This window comes from Eleutherodactylus coqui, chromosome 1 (genome assembly GCF_035609145.1).
Source record: "Eleutherodactylus coqui strain aEleCoq1 chromosome 1, aEleCoq1.hap1, whole genome shotgun sequence".
NCBI classification, from domain to species: domain Eukaryota; kingdom Metazoa; phylum Chordata; class Amphibia; order Anura; family Eleutherodactylidae; genus Eleutherodactylus; species Eleutherodactylus coqui.
Window position 1 is genome coordinate 428985822 of NC_089837.1, and position 19857 is coordinate 429005678.

Here is a 19857-nt window from a genome sequence, read left to right on the forward strand (position 1 = left end):
AATGACTTACTGTGATAATGCACATTACATTAAAAAATGTTTCTCTGTGCCCGGAATACTCCTTTAAAAAGGAACTAAACACATGCTGTGTCTACTAATTAAGTGGACACAGTGCTTGTTTAGTACTGAATCCTATTTTTTTTTTGGCATGGACACTTTAGAATGCTTTCATCTATTAGCAACACCTTTACTAAAACAAGAGATATGCAAATGAATTAGCACTGTATGGTAGTATTTGTGGCTCATCATTTCATGTACCTATTTTGCCCAGTAAAATGGGCATAAGTATTCTAAAATTCTGTACATACACAGGCAGTTAGATATTAACTTTTACTCAACGAACATTACAGCACTATATAGCATCAAATAAAAAGTTAGTAGCAAAAATATAGGTACCAGAAGCTAGAAGAGCAATAAATGGCAAAAAAAAGAGTGTTGAAACTACTAAAACAAAAAGGCAGCGAAGAAACACTAAAAACCTATAGGGAAAAATAAATTATGTTAAAATATGATAAAGCAGTAAAGGTGAAGACAGAGACTTATTGCCAAGGAGAGTTAAACTAACCCTAAACTGTTCTTCAATTACAAAAAATAGTAAAAAGATTAATACTGAAAGTGTTGGCCCTTTAATAAAAAATGTAGGAAAAATTCTAGAGGTTGAGGAGGAGAAAGCAAATCTATTAGATAGCTTTTCTCCAGTGTATTCAGAGAGGAAAATGAAAGGTCAGATGAGATGCAGAGCGATAATGTAAACTCTCCAATAAATGTTACCTGCTTTTCCCAGGAAGAAGTGCAGAGCCGTATTAAAAAAATAAAATAGACAAATCGTCAGGTCCCGATGGCATACACCCCTGGGTTTTAAGGGAATTAAGTAATGTGATAGACATACCCTTGCTTCTTCTATTTAAGGACTCAATAGTGATGGAGTCTGTTCCACTGGAATGGCACAAAGCGAATGTGGTGCTGATATTCAAAAACGGGTAAAAAAAAAAAGTGAACGTCGAAACTACAGGCCCATAAGTCTTACTTCCATTGTGTGTAAAAAGATGCTATTCTGGAGTACCTCAAGGAAAATAGCTGTATAACTCCATATCAGTATGGGTTTATGAGGGTTCACTCCTTTCAAACCAACATGATCAGCTTCTATGAGGAGGTAAATTCTAGACTGGACCAGGGAGAGTCATTGGACTACCTGGACTTCAAAGCGTTTGATACTGTGCCACTTAAAAGGTTGGTATATAAAATGAGAATGCTTGGTCTGGGTGAGAATGTATTTAAGTGGGTAAGTAACTAGCTCAGTGATAGAAAGTAGAGTTATAAATGGTACCTACTCTAATTGGGTCACCATTACCAGTAAGGTACCACAGGGGTCGGTACTGGGCTCTATACTTTTAATATATCAATATTTGCAAATGATACAAAACTATGTAAAGTAATTAACACAAGTGAGGACAAAATGCCGTTGCAAGAGGATCTGAAGAAGTTGGAAGCTCAGGCAGAAAAGTGGCAAATGAGGTTTAACACTGATAAATGTAGGGTTATGCACATGGGCAGGAAAACACGTCATCATTGCACACTAAATGGGAAACCACTGGGGAACACTGACATGGAGAAGGACTTGGGGATTTTAGTTAACTGTAAGCTTAACTGGAGCAACCAGTGTCAGACAGCTGCTGCCTAGGCATATAAGATCATGGGGTGCATCAAAAGAGGTGTAGGGGCACATGATGAGAACATTGTTCTTCCTCTTTACAAGTCACTGGTCAGACCACACATGGAATATTATGTACAGTTTTGGGCACCAGTACTCAAGAAGGACATATCAGAGTTTGGGTGGGTTCAAACACGGGCAACTAAAGTAATAAACGGAGGTTATCAAAATTGGGATTATTTAGTTAAAAGAAAAAGAACGCGCTATGGGGCAACCTAATATCTATGTATAAATATATCAGAGATCAATACAGAGATATCTCTTATCATCTTTTTATACCCAAGACTGTGACTGTAACAAGGGGGCGCCCTCTACATCTAGAGGAAAGAAGGTTTTTACACAGACATTCAAGGGGGTTCTTTACTGTAAGAACAGTGAGACTATAGAACTTGTTGCCTGAGAATGTGGTGATGGCAGATTCGATAAAAGAGTTCGAGAAGGGCGTAGACAACTTTCTTGAGCGATACAATATTATATGTCATAACCACTAATAACTTCAGAAGTGTTATTGATCCTGAGATTATTCAGATTCTCAGATTTGAGTTGTGAAGGAACTTTCTCCCTTAAAATAGAGAAAATTGGCTTCTACCTCATTGGTTTTTTTTTTTGCCTTCCTCTGCATCAGCATCGGAGAGGGTTTAACCCCTTCATGACACGGCCTATTTTGGCGTTGAGGACCAAGCGATTTTTTGGTATTTTTCCATCTCCATTTTTCAAAAGCCATAACTTTTTTATTTTTCCGTGGACGCGGCCGTATAAGGGCTTGTTTTTTGCGTGGCGAACTGTAGTTTTTATCGATCAACGATACCAAAATTCTAACATTTTTTTTAGGTTTTCCCACTTTTCTGCAATAAAAACCCTTTTTTTTGGAAATCTTTTTTCTATTCTAAATTGCTGCATTCAAAGTCCTGTAACTTTTTTATTTTTTGATGTACAGAGCTCTATGAGGGCTTATTTTTTGCGAGACGAGCTGTAGATTTTATTGGTACCATTTTGGCGTACATACGACTTTTTTGATCACCTTTATTGCGTTTTTAGTGAGGCAAAATGCTAAAAATTAGCATTTTGCCTCCGTTTTTTAGCTTTTTTTTTAGTGTTTTTTTCGGTGCACAGTCAAAAGCATGTGCAACTTATTGTACGCATCGTTACGGACGCGACAATACCAAATATGTGGGGTTTTATTTTTTTTTTACCTTTTTTTATGCTAATCTGAGAAAAAGCATAAAAAATGGTTTTTTTACTCTTTTTTTTTACATTTTTTTTAATTCATTTTTTAAATCTTTCTTTTTTTTACACTGTTTGTGTCCCTCTGAGGGACTTTAATCACTGCCCTGATGATAGCTGTCATAAGGCATGGCAGAGCTACTGCTCTCCCATGCCTTATCGCTCATACAGCGATCTCAGGCATAGGCAATACAGGACGCCAGTGTCTGGCGTCCTGTTGCCATGGTGACAGGCCGGGCTCTCGCGATGACATCGCGAGTTCCGGCCGGAGACACAGAGGGAGCCGCGCTCCCGCTGTGAACTCTTCCCCTGCCGCGATCTACTTAGATCGCGGCAGGGAAGGGGTTAACAGTGGCGGGCGCATCTCCGATGTCCCCCCGCTGCTGCAGCGAGACGCCGGCTGTGACTGACAGCTGGCTCCCGCTGCGGTATAGCGCGGGATCATATGTGATCCCGCGCTATCTCCAGGACGTAAGTTTACGCCCTGTTGCGGGGAGTACCCCGCTCCCAGGACGTAAACTTACGCCCTGCAGCGGGAATGGGTTAAAGGCTAAACTGGATGGACATATGTCTTTTTTCGGCCTTACATACTGTGTTACTATGTTACACAGCTGTAAAAGTAAAGTCTATGCTTGGGCTCCCTAAATCAACTATAATTCCAAGAAGAGCATTTCAACAAATGTGTTATCCAATTCGAGCATAGGACCTAAACTCAACCGAAAAGTAACACTTTTTTTTAGAAATTCATCCCAACATCATGGACCTCTGCTATGAAGAATCTAGCTTTGTAGCTCATACCCTCCAAACTGTTTATTCTGCACTTTTCATCCACCCTTCAGGTCACATGACCATCACTCAATGCTGTGTGTCTTGCAATTAATGGGGCAGTTCTATGTCAACTGGTTGCTATGGGCAAGAAAGACAATCGCAGAACAGTGTTCATTTTGTATTCTGCTGGCCAAATTGAAAGCTGCACTGCAATTACTTGCTACAGTCAAGAAAGACAATTATTGATGTTGACAGTTGACATAAATCTGCCCCATTAACTGCAGGACACAAAGCTTTGTCAGGGTGCTGGCCAAGTGATCTGGAGGCCGGAGGAAAAGTGCAGAATACACAGCATGGAGGGAACAAGCTACAGAACTGGATTCTTCACAGCAGAGGTGAGTAATACTGCAATGGATTTCTCAAAAAGAAAAAAAAAAAAAAAGCTGGGAGTGCTTCTATAACCTTAAGGCGATTTGTCTATGTCACAACTTACCAAATATTGCATAGCTATAGCCCTCCGAAGTGGACCCGGAGGACCAATGAGGAAGATGTCTTGTCCCAGAAGATCTTTTTGCATTATCCATCTTAGGTGTTGCACAATGGATTGGCTTAGAGGATCAGAGACTAAAATGAAAACAAAAAAGGAATTCAACGAGGCAGCAACTTGACTTTGACATCACATGTATCAATTCTGGTCATACTTCAAAGTAAAGGCAAGGGGTGCGTTATATAGGAAACCATTTAGGACAGAGTCCAGGGAGCTTGCCAGGACTCAAAAGTGCTGCTTGGTTGTCATGACTAACACAGGGTCCGAGGGGTAGCATAGACATGACATTAGACATACATAGTAGAAGGCCATTCAAATAACTGAATCGTTTCCCTCAGAGTTGCATTTAACTTCACCTTCTTTTGTCAAAGGGATTGTCTCATGAAGAGACATCAGCCGGCTGGCAGCCGGCTGGGCAATCAGCTAATCACCACACCTTATAGAGTAGCTCTCCATTCTAGCTGAGCTCAGGGTTCCAGAGCTCGGAATCTCCTGCTTATGAATTCCATATGTCTTAAAGGCACATATAGCAGGAATGTCTTCATGAGACAGTTGGAGCTGGTAAATATTCTATTCCTCTCTTTCTAACAGATATTTCTTTGAAGTTGAACGATAATCGTTCAATGTAAACATAGCCAAAATGGAGGAAGGATCAACCTGACCGCTAAGTGAGAATCTGTAGGCGGCTTGGCAATCAAGATTGACGAAACACAGTCCTAATTTGTTACTGAACAGTATACGGTGTCATTCGTCAAGTGGCTTTGGAGTGACACCACTGTAAGCGTTCACGACGACAGTGCGGTGGGGCAGTCTTCGCAACGGATGGCTGGACCACAAATCTGCCTCAGCTAATCTTCGAGAAGCGGCCATTACAGATGGCCTTTTATATTAATCTACTGTCTCCTTCCCTTTTCCTTGTAGTTTTAAAGGATCCTTTCTCCCATCTATATCAATTTGTTAGTCATTTAGTCCATGTTTATTGTTCCTGTCACTTTATATATATGTAATGTATTTAAACCAGTTCTCATATGTACAGCGTCCAGGATTTAACCGCGCTTTAAAATAAATAATTATGATGCAAAACCCAACTACAGCAGCTATATGTAGTCCAATGATAACACCTTTAGTAAACTTATCCATTAGATGACGCAGTTCTCAGAGGCATCTAAGCAGGGGTGCTCCAAGCCTTTATGCCACCTGAAGCAGAATGTGACATGACGTAACCTCCCCCTCATAAACTCCCCACTAATTTTACAGGCATTGAAAGTGCCAATACACAAGATATCCGATACATATTTCAACCATTAAGATTTGTCAGAAGTGAGAGATTAAAAGTGTTCCCAGTAGTGGCCCCAATAGTAATAGTGAACACTTTTGTTGCTCTAGTAGTTACAGTGACTCCTTTAGTAGCCCCAGTAGTAACAGTGCGCCGCCACTAGTCCCAGTATTAAGAGTGACCCCCCATGGTGGCCCCAGTAATAATAGTGACTCTCATAGTAGCCTAGTAGTAATTGCGACCCCCATAGTGGCCCCAGTAGCAACGGTGAGCAGCCAAAGTGGCTGCAGTAGTAATAAACCTCCTAATGGCCCCAGTAGCAATAGTGACCCTGTTACTAGTCCCAGTAGTCATAGTATCCCCCATAGTGGGCCCAATAGTAATAGTATCTCCCATAGTGGCCCCAGTAGCAATAGTGGCCCCCATGGTGATTATAGCAATAGCGGTTGCTGCTAGACCTGGACTTACTGACATGGACCATCTGTCAAAAAATAGTAGCTTACAGGGGCCGGTAGGAGTAGTCCTGAAAAGATGAACTGCTGGGTAGGTGTGTTGCTAGTCACTCGCTGGGTGGTTGGATGATACAGCAGAAGCATGCATGAACCAGCCATACCCTTTAATGTACTGCTAAGCTTCCGCTGGCTGTCAGAGTGCCTGTATTAAATAAGTAAGCCAGGATGTGCCACGCCTGGTGCAGCAAGCTGCTTGTCTTGGCTGCTTGCAGCCTTGCAAAAGCTACAGGCTTCTTATCAGATCTAGCCACTGCGCTGCCCACTGCCCCCTTCCCATCAGAGGGTGACACCTGAGGCAAAGGCCTCAAGCTGCCTCATAGTATGTGCACCCTTGTGTCTTAGAGGCACCTATCACTCATTAATCTTTATCCAGACACAGAAAACACCAAAAAGCAGTTGCCATAATTAGATTCATGTAGTGTTTTCCCCTTTTATCACACTCCCAGATCATGTGGTTCACTTGAAACAGCATCAATTTGCCTAAGCCGTTTGTGACACAATATTCATGGTATGGCATTTTCTCTGTAAAGTAGTCTGACACTTTCTGTTCTGCAGAGATTAATTTTTACTAACAGTCATCTCCTTATTAAAGCCAGGATTACAATGACAGGTAACACCATTATACATCTAAAACTGGATTTGGCATTCACAATTAGTGATGGTCACAGCTCACCTCCTCCCCCTCCATGCACAATGACCTCTGCACATATCACAGAACATGCTCACAACACTCTACTATAGAAGTCAAAGTTGGCTCCTGGCCCCCGAGTTGTGCATTTCTCTAAATGCTGTTAATTACAGCTCAGGCAAAATGGCCCCATAGTGAAATGCAGACAATAGAATAAAAAAACAAACAAAAAACCCCACTACAATTAGAAAATAAAGGCGGATTAGAAAAAAGGAATTGGTTTACCTATCTGGTTTTTAAGTAGTACAAAAAAATAATATATATCCCCTACATACTCTTTAAAGTCGATTACACCTGAATACTCTGTCTTACGTAAAGGCAACATATTATAGAAACAGGTCTTCTCTCCTATTAGCCAAAATGACAAGAAAAACATTGTGGCATTTAGAAAAAAAGTTATCTAAGAGTACATGAGGGTAAAGGGAGTGCTCTAGAGTTGAGCGAACACGGTTGTCCGAGCTTGATGCTCGTTCGAGTATTAGCATACTCGATGGTGCTCGTTACTCGAGCGAGTACCACGCCATGTCCGACCCCTGCCCGCATTACCACTTCCTGCTGTGATGTGCCAGCGTGCACACGTTCACAGCAGAGGGAGGGAGGGGGAGGGGAAGAGGGAGATATTAAAGGGATCAGTTAAGGCTTTCTGTAGATTGAGGGAGAAACAGTAAATACTGAATCAATTAGAAACCATTTTAAGCATTGCACAAAATGACATAATTGAGTAAGGGGGTTTTAATTACACATGTAAAAGACAAAACAGTTTTGATGGACTCCATATAGCTAGAGATGAGTGAGCATACTCGTCCGAGCTTGATGCTCGTTCGAGTAGTAGCATACTCGATGGTGCTCGAGAAACTTTAATGTCCCTTCCCCGCATGTTTAGCGCCATTTTTTAGCCACTAAACATGCAGGGAAGGCTTTACCACTGCCTGCTGTGACGTGCCAACCCTGTGCACGTCTACAGCAGTGAGTGGCTGGCCGGATCAGTTGACCGCCGAGTATTGAAGCTGTTGCCGCCTGCAGAGGGAGAGAGGGAGAGATAGGGAGAGAGGGAGAGATAGGGAGAGGGGGAGGGGAGGGAGAGGGAACGGGCAACCTTGAGAAATGCTCGAGTCTCCCATTGACTTCAAAGGGGTTCGTTACTTGAACCGAGCTCTTGAGCATTACAATAAGCTCGGCTCTACATATAGACCTTTTATATTTTTGTTCCAGCATTAAAGTCGATTGGATATCAGACTTCCATTGCCTTTTTATAACTGCCAGGAGTATTATGTAGATATTAGTGTAGGCAATAGTAAATGACTGTACCTATCAATTTCTGATGAAATTGTACTCTCAAATCATTTATCCCATGACTCTCTTTCCATTGAAGCTTCTTTGATTGAATCCACTGCAACTAGATGGCAGACTAGTGACTGCAACTTGACACAATAGTGTCAAAAAGTTTTCACCCACCCATCTAAGTGTTCTACAAAGTTTCCCACTTGTATCTCCCTTGTTCAGAAAATATTCTAGGTGGCCTTGACTTTTGAATCCCATTGTATCTCATACTAAAATTAAGAAGTTGTGTAAAATCTGAGATTTCGGCCTTTTCTTGTGGCCGTGTGTTTTTTTCTGACAGTCAAGCATATGATGGATGTGCAATAGATCAATTGTACAGGTGTTGGTCTGCACCTTTGTTAAAACACAGCTCTGTAGAATAAGGCCCTTTATAAGAAGAAGCATTGAGAGTCATTAAGAACTTGGAACAAAATATTGGGATATGCTGTACAGTGATAGATAAGGAATATAATCAGAAGTGCGATAAACAAGTAAACCAGGTTGGAATTATTTACCAGCTAGACTAACGATAATAAGATTGCTAATATTGGTGAGAAATACTCAATATACCTCTCTTCAGGGGAAGTAAAGTACAGCAGGAGATTTTAGTTTGCCCAAAAACTACTTTCAGCACCACAGACAGCACCTCACCACGTAGTATGGAAAAAACAATTAAAGGGGTTATCAAGCCTTTAAGTAGTAATATATCCTTGTGCAAGCGCTGCAGCCTCTTCAGTCATTACACTTGAACACAAGCCTGTTCATACTCAGAATGCCTTATGCTTCATTTACACGGGACGGCTGTGATTTAAACGAGCGCAGAAACGAGTGACGTCACTGCTAGTTGTTCGCTCTAGCACGGAATGTCTAGACAGGCAGATTATTGCTGAGAATTGCTCACTTCTGGCTCAGTGCTTCACATTCTAAGTCAAACAATGAGCGGGAAGGGTTTAGATGCAGCGAGAAGTGAGAGAACCATCGAAGATTTTTATGCTGGCTTAAAACGAAGCTACAAAGCAATAGTGGATGATGGCTTGGCACTGAGATGCAATTATTATTGCGCATTTTCGTTAGTTTGAACAAATTTTACGTGACAACCGCTACGTGTAAATGGCCCTTTTTATATACAATCAAATAAATAGGTCAGCACATAGAGCTGAATAAAAAGTATCACATTTTATTAATACATGAAAATATAAAAAGACAATTAAAAACATAGACAGGAGGAGATGACAACAGACAGGAGGAACAGGATGTGGCAATTTAATTACAATACATATGTTATAGTGAGAGATCCACAGAGTTCAAATAAAGGGAACATCAAATAATAAAACGGCATATCAAATGAGACAACGGGCTCACACAAAGGTCATCATAAACTAGTCTTACCGCATGATACCATTCCTGCCACATCCTGTTCCTGCTCTGTCAGTTGGCATCTCCTCTGTACGTTTTTAATTGTCTTTTTATATGTATTAATAAACTTTTAGACTTTCAGCTCTATGTGCTGACCTATTTATTAGATTGCCTATATTGCCATAGAGCAATCCTTTATTTTTATAGTGGCCGTTCTAGTACAGTAGGCTTGTCCCATTGAAGTGAATGAGACAAGCCTGCAGCATTAGAACAGCCGCTGTAACAACATACAACACTGAGTATGAGCAGGATGGTGCTCAGATATAAGCATTCAACAGGCTGCGTAGCTCGCACGAGCGCTGCCACCCCTTCAATTAGATAATCGGCAGAGGTCAGATATTGATGATCTATCCTGATAAAGATGGTTTTTGTTGACCGATTGCTGCACTGTTCATGTGGGACAAGATCAGGTGAACAAACGTTCTTTCCCAATTATCGGCCTCTATAGAAATGCCTTAACAGACAATATCGTGTTTCTCATCTCTAATTCTCTGCAACAACATAAGCACATTACTGGGGCTTCCAAAAGCAAAGTGCTATTTAATTAATAAAATGCACCAACAGAAATGACATCTGTAACATGATAATTCTCATGGCTTGTTGGCCTGAAACATGGTCAACGAATGTAAAAGAAACAACTGTAGAATTCTAGCATTGATGGCTTACTATAACTCTGGGGTACCAGTTCAGGGTTCCTTGGGGTTTTGACTTTATAGGATACATCTCCGATGTTAATTGTGTCACCTGTAGTGGAAGAACAAGAGAGAAGTAAATTCATTGATGGCAAACGTTATACAGTAATCCTGTTAGTACTTTCACTATTCTGCTATGTGAGTGAAAAGAAGCTGCAATCCACGATTCAAACACATACAATATATTCAGTTAACCATTTGACCCCCATTTCCTTTATACGGACGGCTGATCTTCTATTGATTAGTTTTTTAAACTTTGCTGCTAAAAAATCTAATCTGCGTTAAGAAGAAATGACATCTATTTAAGTTGGTGATTACAGATCAGGCAGCTCAGAGGACTAGGAACATCTATAGGGTCTTTAACACAATCCAATAATGGGCATGAGTGTTGGGTTCCCCAATCGCTGGGCAGTGTAAAAGTACAAATGCTCGTTCGTCAGACGATTGTGTCCTTTAGAGGGTATAAAATACAATTTGATTAGCTGCACATCTCCACATGTAAACAGGGAGCTGTACAGCCGAACAATGACAGCTGTACAGGGACTTTGAATGATTTCAACCATTGCTTGTCCATATACCACAGATTACCTGCCATGTGTGAACAGCAGTGAACGAACACTGATCAACATACTTTGTCAAGTAGTCAATGATACAGAACACCAATGCTCCACCTAAGGAAATGGAGCACCGAATTATTTTAATAAGTTGCTTGTTATACATATTGCAGATGTATCACATGACTAGAGGCGTGCTATGCTTTCCATCTGTGTTTTACGAAGAATTCTTATGTATTTTAGTATACGTCTTTGCATTGTTTTTTACACTCAGTGCATTTGACATATTAAAATGCGTTACCATGAATTATCATGAATTAGCACTTAATGAGGATACAACTTATTGTGTTGTTTTGCCTCTTTGTAAAGGAGTCTTTACACCCTACATGTCTGCAACTGGACCTTTCCAAGTTACAAGTGGTGGAGAGCGAGAGAAACACATCACAGTGCAAGCTGTGGCTAATGCATAATAGTAGTGATGTTTAAAGGTATTTGGTTGACGATTGAGTAACAAAATATATAATTTTGTCATTCTATATTGAGGATAGAAACTCAGGAAGCAATAACTGTAAGAATATAGTTTAGGATGATACCATATATTTGCAGCATACTCATTGCGTATTAAGATGTAAGTTACAGGTTACATTTAAGTGCACACGGATCCAGCTGCAATATTAGTTAGGTATAATGCACATACTACATATCATCCACAATGAGTGCGGACATTCAGGAGGACCGTATCGGTATCTTCGTTAGGCCAACATAAAAGACACATGAAAAGGAATGACAAATAGGAAGATGGTCAGTTTTTACACATGAAGTGGGGGTGGAGTGCTGGTGATGTTTTTATTGCCTTTTTATAAGTTATTCTTTATTTAAAAGATTTCCTTTTATTAACAACAGAGGTGAATTGACTTCCTTTTTCCTATTAATTGCCATTTCTGTAGGTGTCTCCTGTGACCTGACGAAAATACTGGTACAGTATTCAAATGTGTTGCCACTGTATGACCAATCTACCACAATAAATATCAATATATTCAGATTGCTTGGAACCTCTGCATTGGCAGCGCCTGGATCTTCCTATCCATGCCTATTACTTCACTAGGACATGAGGCTATGATTAATTCGCCTTGGAAGGGAAGCAGCAGCCAGTGTCTGGAGCATTATATGGTCTACATTGGTTAGGTCTATGGGTGGCGCTGCTGTGCTTCAGGCATGCACTGGAATGAGTGAAGCGTTGCTAAGCAACAGCATACACTGCTAAGCTGAGAAACACAGACCGAACGAGAGCGATAGACAGACCTAGAGTAAGTGATAGAAAGACAGAGAGAGCGCAATAAAGACAATGACAAAGACAGACAAACACAGAGAGACCTATAGACTTTTTTATATTAGATATCTGCTCCAAATACAAAGTGACCCTCTAAATTATCACCTAACCAAGCAGAATTAGAAGTTCACAACCGTTACTTTTAATGCATTATACACTACCGTTCAAAAGTTTGGGGTCACCCAAACAATTTTGTGTTTTCCATGAAAAGTCACACTTATTCACCACCATGCGTTGTGAAATGAATAGAAAATAGAGTCAAGACATTGACAAGGTTAGAAATAATGATTTGTATTTGAAATAACATTGTTTTTACATCAAACTTTGCTTTCGTCAAAGAATCCTCCTTTTGCAGCAATTACAGCATTGCACACCTTTGACATTCTAGCTGTTAATTTGTTGAGGTAAGCTTGTGAAATTGCACCCCACGCTTCTAGAAGCATCTCCCACAAGTTGGATTGGTTGGATGGGCACTTCTGGCGTACCATACGGTCAAGCTGCTCCCACAACAGCTCAATGGGGTTCAGATCTGGTGACTGCGCTGGCCACTCCATAACCGATAGAATACCAGCTGCCTGCTTCTGCTGTAAATAGTTCTTGCACAATTTGAAGGTGTGTTTAGGGTCATTGTCCTGTTGTAGGATGAAATTGGTTCCAATCAAGCGCTGTCCACTGGGTATGGCATGGCGTTGCAAAATGGAGTGATAGCCTTCCTTATTCAGAATCCCTTTTACCCTGTACAAATCTCCCACCTTACCAGCACCAAAGCAACCCCAGACCATCACATTACCTCCACCATGCTTAACAGATGGCGTCAGGCATTCTTCCAGCATCTTTTCATTTGTTCTGCGTCTCACAAACGTTCTTCTTTGTGATCCAAACACCTCAAACTTGGATTCATCCGTCCACAACACCTTTTTCCAGTCTTCCTCTGTCCAATGTCTGTCTTCTTTTGCCCATCTTAATCTTTTTCTTTTATTGGCCAGTCTCAGATATGGCTTTTTCTTTGCCACTCTGCCCTGAAGCCCAAAATCCCGCAGCCGCCTCTTCACTGTAGATGTTGACACTGGTGTTTTGCGGGTACTATTTAATGAAGATGCCAGTTGGGTACCTGTGAGGCGTCTGTTTCTCAAACTAGAGACTCTAATGTGCTTATCTTCTTGCTTAGTTGTGCAACGCGGCCTCCCACTTCTTTTTCTACTCTGGTTAGAGCCTGTTTGTGCTGTCCTCGGAAGGGAGTAGTACACACTGTTGTAGGAAATCTTCAATTTCTTAGCAATTTCTCGCATGGAATAGCCTTCATTTCTAAGAACAAGAATAGACTGTCGAGTTTCAGATGAAAGTTCTCTTTTTCTGGCCATTTTGAGCGTTTAATTGACCCCACAAATGTGATGCTTCAGAAACTCAATCTGCTCACAGGAAGGTCAGTTTTGTAGCTTCTGTAACGAGCTAGACTGTTTTCAGATGTGTGAACATGATTGCACAAGGGTTTTCTAATCATCAATTAGCCTTCTGAGCCAATGAGCAAACACATTGTACCATTAGAACACTGGAGTGATAGTTGCTGGAAATGGGCCTCTATTCACCTTTGTAGATTTTGCACAAAAAAACAGGCATTTGCAGCTAGAATAGTCATTTACCACATTAGCAATGTATAGAGTGCATTTGTTTAAAGTTAGGACTAGTTTAAAGTTATCTTCATTGAAAAGTACAGTGCTTTTCCTTCAAAAATAAGGACATTTCAATGTGACCCCAAACTTTTGAACGGTAGTGTATGTTCTCGTAGCGAACATCGGGTCAATCTAGTAAGAATAATAATGTTTGCCACAACCAATCTGTCATTAATGGCTGCCTTGTGCCTGATGAGCGGAAGCCAATATCTGAAGTTTGTTTTTCACTTTTGTCAGGAGCTGCTGAACGGCGCTGAAGCCCCTCTCCACTAAGTACGTGGATGGAAAAGCTAACACGAGCAGCTTAACTTCCTGCCACAGGATAGCAATTCTTCACTTTCACCCAAAAACATTCATAGCCACATTGTTGGAAAAGTGTTTGGGCTTTGCTATTGTGTTTCAAGTCGATCAATTGCTCTTGTAATCTGTTTTTCACTGGGGCAGAACAAGTGCAGGACCTAAAATACCCTTCCCAGACTGACTAAGAATATAATTTTTATTAATTTCTATTTAAAAAAGCACGCATAGGGTACCTAAGACAAAAACCAAAACATTACTATCGATATCTTCACATAGATCTTGTTAAAATAATGTAGAGATAACCACTAAAATTAGTGGGATAAGTATACCTTAGCATCTCCCAAAAAGTATATTTAGGATACTTTTGATATACTTCAAAACTAGAGCATTCCCTAAGTGCAAAATAAGTTCCTAATCTTTAGAGTGCTCTTTTGTAGACAAGCCCTAGGTCCAGAGGGCAGATGTACTTTCTGCAGAAGTGGTCAATTTATTGTATTGCTTGAGGCACCGGATGGGACATAGTTGGATAGTTGATCCATGTAGGAGGCTGACTTGTCACTCAGTCGGCGATGCGTTCCATCTTGACACGCAGACTATCTGATAGGGGAGGATGCATAGAGCGCTGGGTTTTTTCATCTTTTATTTCTTCTTTATATTTATTTTGATATGTGATAACTCTAAATCACATTAATCACTATTAACTACTGCTACCATCAGGCAGGTTAGGCTTAGATGTAGTGTAGCACTAGATCAGTCAGCAAAGCTATTGGAATCATTTATCTCATTTAGAAATAATAGAATAGCATAAGCTCTATTGGGCTTGCTGGCTGATCAGTGTTTATTCTGTCTGGGTTAAATAATGATATCTTCCAGCAGAATATCTTGTTCAGACAAATGCTAAAAAATACTATATATTAGATACAGTAGCTGTCAGTAATAGTGGGATATTTACAGTATATTTCCCCCCATTTTTTGGGGGGGGGGGGTGTTGATCTGAGGTGATATCAGGCACATGCAGTGCTGATCCACAATATTATGTGCATCTGAGGTCTACATGGAACTCTGCTCACGTTGAACCACTGCTATAGATGCATTGTCTTTTGATCGTTACTGTTACTCAATTGGGACGTAAGACCATGTCCATCTTAGGGTCACTTACCATCCTGTTCTCAAAAAATCTAGAGCACTCTCAAGATTAGGAACTTATTTTGCGTTTAGGGAATGCTCTAGTTTTTAAGCATATCAAAAGTATACTTTTGGGGGATACTAAGATATACTTATCCCACTAATATTTAATAGTAGTTATCTCTACATTAATCTTAAGATTTATGTGAGATATCGATGTTTTGGTGTTTGTCTTAGGTACCCTATATGTGGGTTTTTTTGTTGGCTTTTTTCTCCTCGTCTGTAAGCCTACAGGATGGTTTCTTTCGTTGCCCAGTGCATGTATTTGGCTATCACTGGGCGAGGCCGGGTTCTGTTGCCACGTCCGTCTCCCGGTGGGCCAATTCTGTGGGCCCTTTCGATTGTTAAGGGGTCATTTGACATATTGAGTTGAAGGGCCTGTGGCAGATCCGTGGTTAGGTATGTTAAGAGTTGGGCGTTGGTTATTGATTTCGGTATTCCCACAAAGCGTAGGTTGTTGCGTCGGTGTCTGTTCTCTAAGTCGTTTTTTTTTTCCAGGAGTGTTTCGGTTTCTGATCAGCTTCTTTGTAACGAGGCTTCTAGCGTTGCAATGGTGTGTTCTGTGTTTTGGGTCTTTGTTTCTAGGTCTGTCAGTCTTTGGGTGTTGTCTGTGATTTGTGACAGCGCTGAATTTATGGATTTGTGCAGTGTCTCTAGTCTGCTGTCAAATAATAGAAGTAGTATTTTTGAGACCTCTTGCGCCACCATTGTTGCCTGTGTCATTTCTGCGCTGCTGTCCATCGATGGTTAAGTGGGTTAAGTGGTTTGGGGGGGGGGGGGGGGTGTCGGGATTATGGTCCGATATTGTTGTGGCTTGGGGTGGGGTATTTTTTGGAGATGATGTATGTTGTTGGGTGTTTTTGCACTCCTTTTCTTTGGTGTTTTTCTGCTTTCCTCCTATACTTGTTTTGTCTGTATCTGTCTGGCGCGTTGCTCGTATTGAGGTGCTTGTGTTACGTTTGTTTAGATATTGGTCCATATTTTGATTTTTCCCAATTCTGGTGGATATGTAGATTATGCGCACAAGGATCTGCTTTTCTCCTGTGTCCAAAATCACTTTTGTTTTGTTGCAGGTTTTTTAGTGCGGATGTGGCTTCTCATTTAGATACTATTCTTTCATTTATGCTTGTGGGGTTTTGTTAGGGTTTTCTCGCAGTTAGTGTTTCTGTTAAACTTGTTTTCTTCCCTCTTTCTCCCCACCACCCTATCCCGGGGGGTCAGGGGCTTATGCTTTATGGGTGTCTTTACCCTCCTGTTTGCTTTCTGCAGGACACTTTGTTATTAAGTGCGTTGTCTTTCTGTGCTCCTTTTCTCTTTCCTTCCCTCCTTCCCCCCCCCCCCCCCCCCCCCCCCCCCCGGGCTATGTTAATGTGCTTGTTGTTTTGTTAGGGCCTTGCCCTAGGCTGTGGCCAGGTGGGGTTTGTTTACAGTCTTTTGTTTTACTGTGGGGGCGTTTGTGAGGGGGGTCTAATCCTCCACAGCCTTCTCTGTGGCCTCCTCTTAGAATAGTGTGTGGGTAGGGGCTTCCGAATCTTCTGGGGGGATTTCAGTGTCCTTCCCCTTACCTGCAGGATCGCACGGTGGGTCTTACTAGCGCTGCCGCCGAAAGTTTAGGCCGCGGCTTCAGGTCTTGTCGGGCCGCGGTTTGCTGGCAGTCTCCCGTCCGTGTGTCGGCTTCTGTGGGGGTCCCCCCGATGGCCTGGGTGTATTTTAGGGCCTCTCCTTCCTCTCCCAGCATCAGGCAGGGCTCTTTTTGTTCGCCGCGGCTGGGGGTCGTGGCTGGCGTTCTGAGCGCTGCTGCGCTGCGTTGTGTTAGCGGCCTCCCGGTGGGGCCGTCGCTCTCTGAGGAGCCGCTCTGGCGGCCGTTATGATGGGCGGGGTTTGCCGCGGGTGTCACGGCCGAAAATTCAGGCCGAGGCTTCTGGCGCCGCTAGGCCGCAACGTTCCGGCTGGGTCCCAAAGGGGTCGCTGCCCCGGAGAGGTCCCTCGGGTCGTCTGGATGTCTTCCGGAGCTTCTCTCCCCGTGTGGTGCCGAGTGGGGGCTGTCGTGGTCGGGGAATTTAGTCGCGGTTCCCGCCGCCGTTTGGCCTCGGTGCTCCGGCGGTCTCCCGGCCCTCGGAGGGTCTCCCTGCAGCTCCCCGGGGTCTCCCCCCCTCCCGCGGCTCCAGTCGGGGGTTGTCGCAGTCTTCACGACTGGAAATCTAGGCCGCGGCTTTGGGTGTCGCCTAGGCCGCAGCACCTCGGGAGTCCCCGATGCGTCTCGGGCGGAGGTTGGCGGTTCGGCTAGTCTTACCAGGGGTCTCCGAGAAGGTAAGGTCCCGGTGGATTGTGGGCTCTGTGTCCCCTTTCTCCCCGCGGGCCACGCCGGGAGGGTCACCGAACACTTCCTGGGTGTTCTTTTGGTGTGGGGGGCTTCTGCCAAGCAAGCGGGGGAGATGTCCATCCCCCACAGCTGCTGTTTTGAGGCACTAAAGGGTCCCGGTGTCTCTGGGAGGTAGTGCTAGCAGGACCTCTGTGAGACACGTCCTGCTCCCTCTGTGTCCTGGGCGGAAGTCCCCCTATATGTGTTTGTTAATAGAAATTAATAAAAATTATATTCTTAGTTAGTCTGTGAAGGGCTCTTGTAACCTGGGATGAAATTGGTATTTCAAGGGTACATAGATCATGAACTCTCAGAGACCCACACAAGTCAAAGTTTGAAGCGGTTCCAGCCAATCAGCGGCATTATAGAATACAGTGGGTTAGATTGTACTGTAGTTTATTCAGTGTTTTAAAGTGTGATTGATCTGTAGAGGAGTCATAGAGTTATAAAAGTCATACATTATATGATAGAGGCGCGCAGGCTGCACACAACTCCCATTACATGTAAGTGATTCATATGGAAATAATTGCCTCGGTTTTTGGATTTCACCGATTGTTTTTGAAAACGGAGGTATCACTACTAATTTTTAGAAAAATGTAGTTACTAGACGGAAAAAAAAAAAAATCAACAAAGCAAACACAGAACACCCCCCTAGCACACACTATGTTCCACCGCCCCCTTGAAGAGTAAAAACGCCCCCCAGGGGGCAATAACACCCACTTTGAGAACCGCTGGTCTACATCTGTGTTGTTCCTGTCTATCACAAAACCTTTGAAGGTGAGCAGTATACCATTTGACACCTATTTCCTTTTTATCTTGTGTTCATGGCGCTACGTGACACCGTAATATTTCTGTTTTGCACACAGTACTGGATTGATTACTTTCTTTCCTCTTCAGCAAGGAGTCTCGACTGAAATCATAGCCAGAGATTGGTCTGGAGACCACGTGGGCAATGCCATGAAGAGGCCTACGGGAGAAGATGTCACTCCGGTCGTACTCCTGGGATTATAGTGTGGGGTGGCATAATGTACAGTAGCCGAACCGCTCTAATCTTCATTCCAGGTACGCTAACAGCTCAGGGTTATGTTGATTTGGTCATGGGTATGGGCATTTCTCCTAAGTGTCCCAGAAGCTGTTTTTCAAGACACCAGGTCGCATGTTGCTCATGCAATTGTGAGCAGCCAGCATGGCCTAAATTTGCTACCATGGCCTGCAGTGTCTCCGGCCTTGTCTCCCATCAAATACATCTGGGACGTCATTTGTCAGCAATTGCAAAAAGGATCAGCAGCCAGCAGCACATACTGATGATTTGCGTGCCCATGTGCATTCAGCATGACAAAACATTCCTCCGACAATCAATAACTTTAGTGATACGGTAGCATGCCAAGGAGTGTCAGTGCGGTAATTTCTGCGCAGGTTGCTCACACTCAATACTGAATAAAGGTTTCCATTATTTGCATATAATCATGTCTATCGTTCCTATTTCCATAATTCCACATTTTTCCTTCTTGGTGTTGCAATTTTAGCCCTTTCAATCCAGTGCCCCACCTCATCCAACATTAAGATTTCCCTGCATAGCTCTGCTGTTGGACAACGTCTGCCACATTTCTAACATTATGCAAAAGATGTCAGAGCGCTCGAATGCATGTATGTATATATTTATTTATAACACTATGCGGAGGAGAGCTACAATGTCGGATCTCTCCTGCATAGTGTAACATACATATATAATATACAAATGAAGAATATATTAGAATTAGTGTGATATACATATTAACTCACTTCTAATTCTTTTTTAAATGCTAATAAAATAATCATGATGGGTCATTTTAATGTGTTTCTGTTGAATAATTCTAAGGAATCCACAATGCGCTTTCCCACCCAAAACAAATAAGAGGATGCGGGTGGCAGGGAAATTAGATTGGAAAGTGTTAATGTTGAGTAGCATTTTTTCACAAGGTCCACAAAATTTGTTACCCAGTTTTTCCCAAGTACAAAAATGGTGGACGTAGACTTCTGTTTGAATGTACAGTAAGAATGCATTCACACGGGTGAGCATGATATTGATGCAAGAAACTCGGACCAGTATTGCGCTTGTAAAATTGCAATGTTCACTGTTTTGTGATTTGCTGGAAAATTTAAAATCCAGGCTTGCTGAAAGGGCTGCGTCTGATTGGCTGAGTGCTCAACCAATCACAGGCAGCGCTCAGCCTTTCCTTGAATGACAGCTGAGCGGTGCCTGTGAATGGTCACATCGCTCAGCCAATCACAGGCAGCACTCTGATATTCAACGCCTGCTGAA

At 42.4% G+C, this 19857-nt stretch overlaps 1 protein-coding gene across 1 annotated transcript in view; it reads right to left on the reverse strand.

Moving 5' to 3' along the window:
- Nucleotides 1-19857, reverse strand: part of VWA8 (von Willebrand factor A domain containing 8) — a 292087-nt gene that overhangs the window by 260329 nt on the left and 11901 nt on the right. The window contains exons 3-4 of the mRNA XM_066581651.1: nt 10129-10206; nt 4197-4327 (exon numbers count right to left, since the gene is read on the reverse strand). Coding sequence (XP_066437748.1) covers nt 4197-4327; nt 10129-10206 — 209 coding nt within the window. The remainder of the gene's footprint in view (nt 1-4196; nt 4328-10128; nt 10207-19857) is intronic.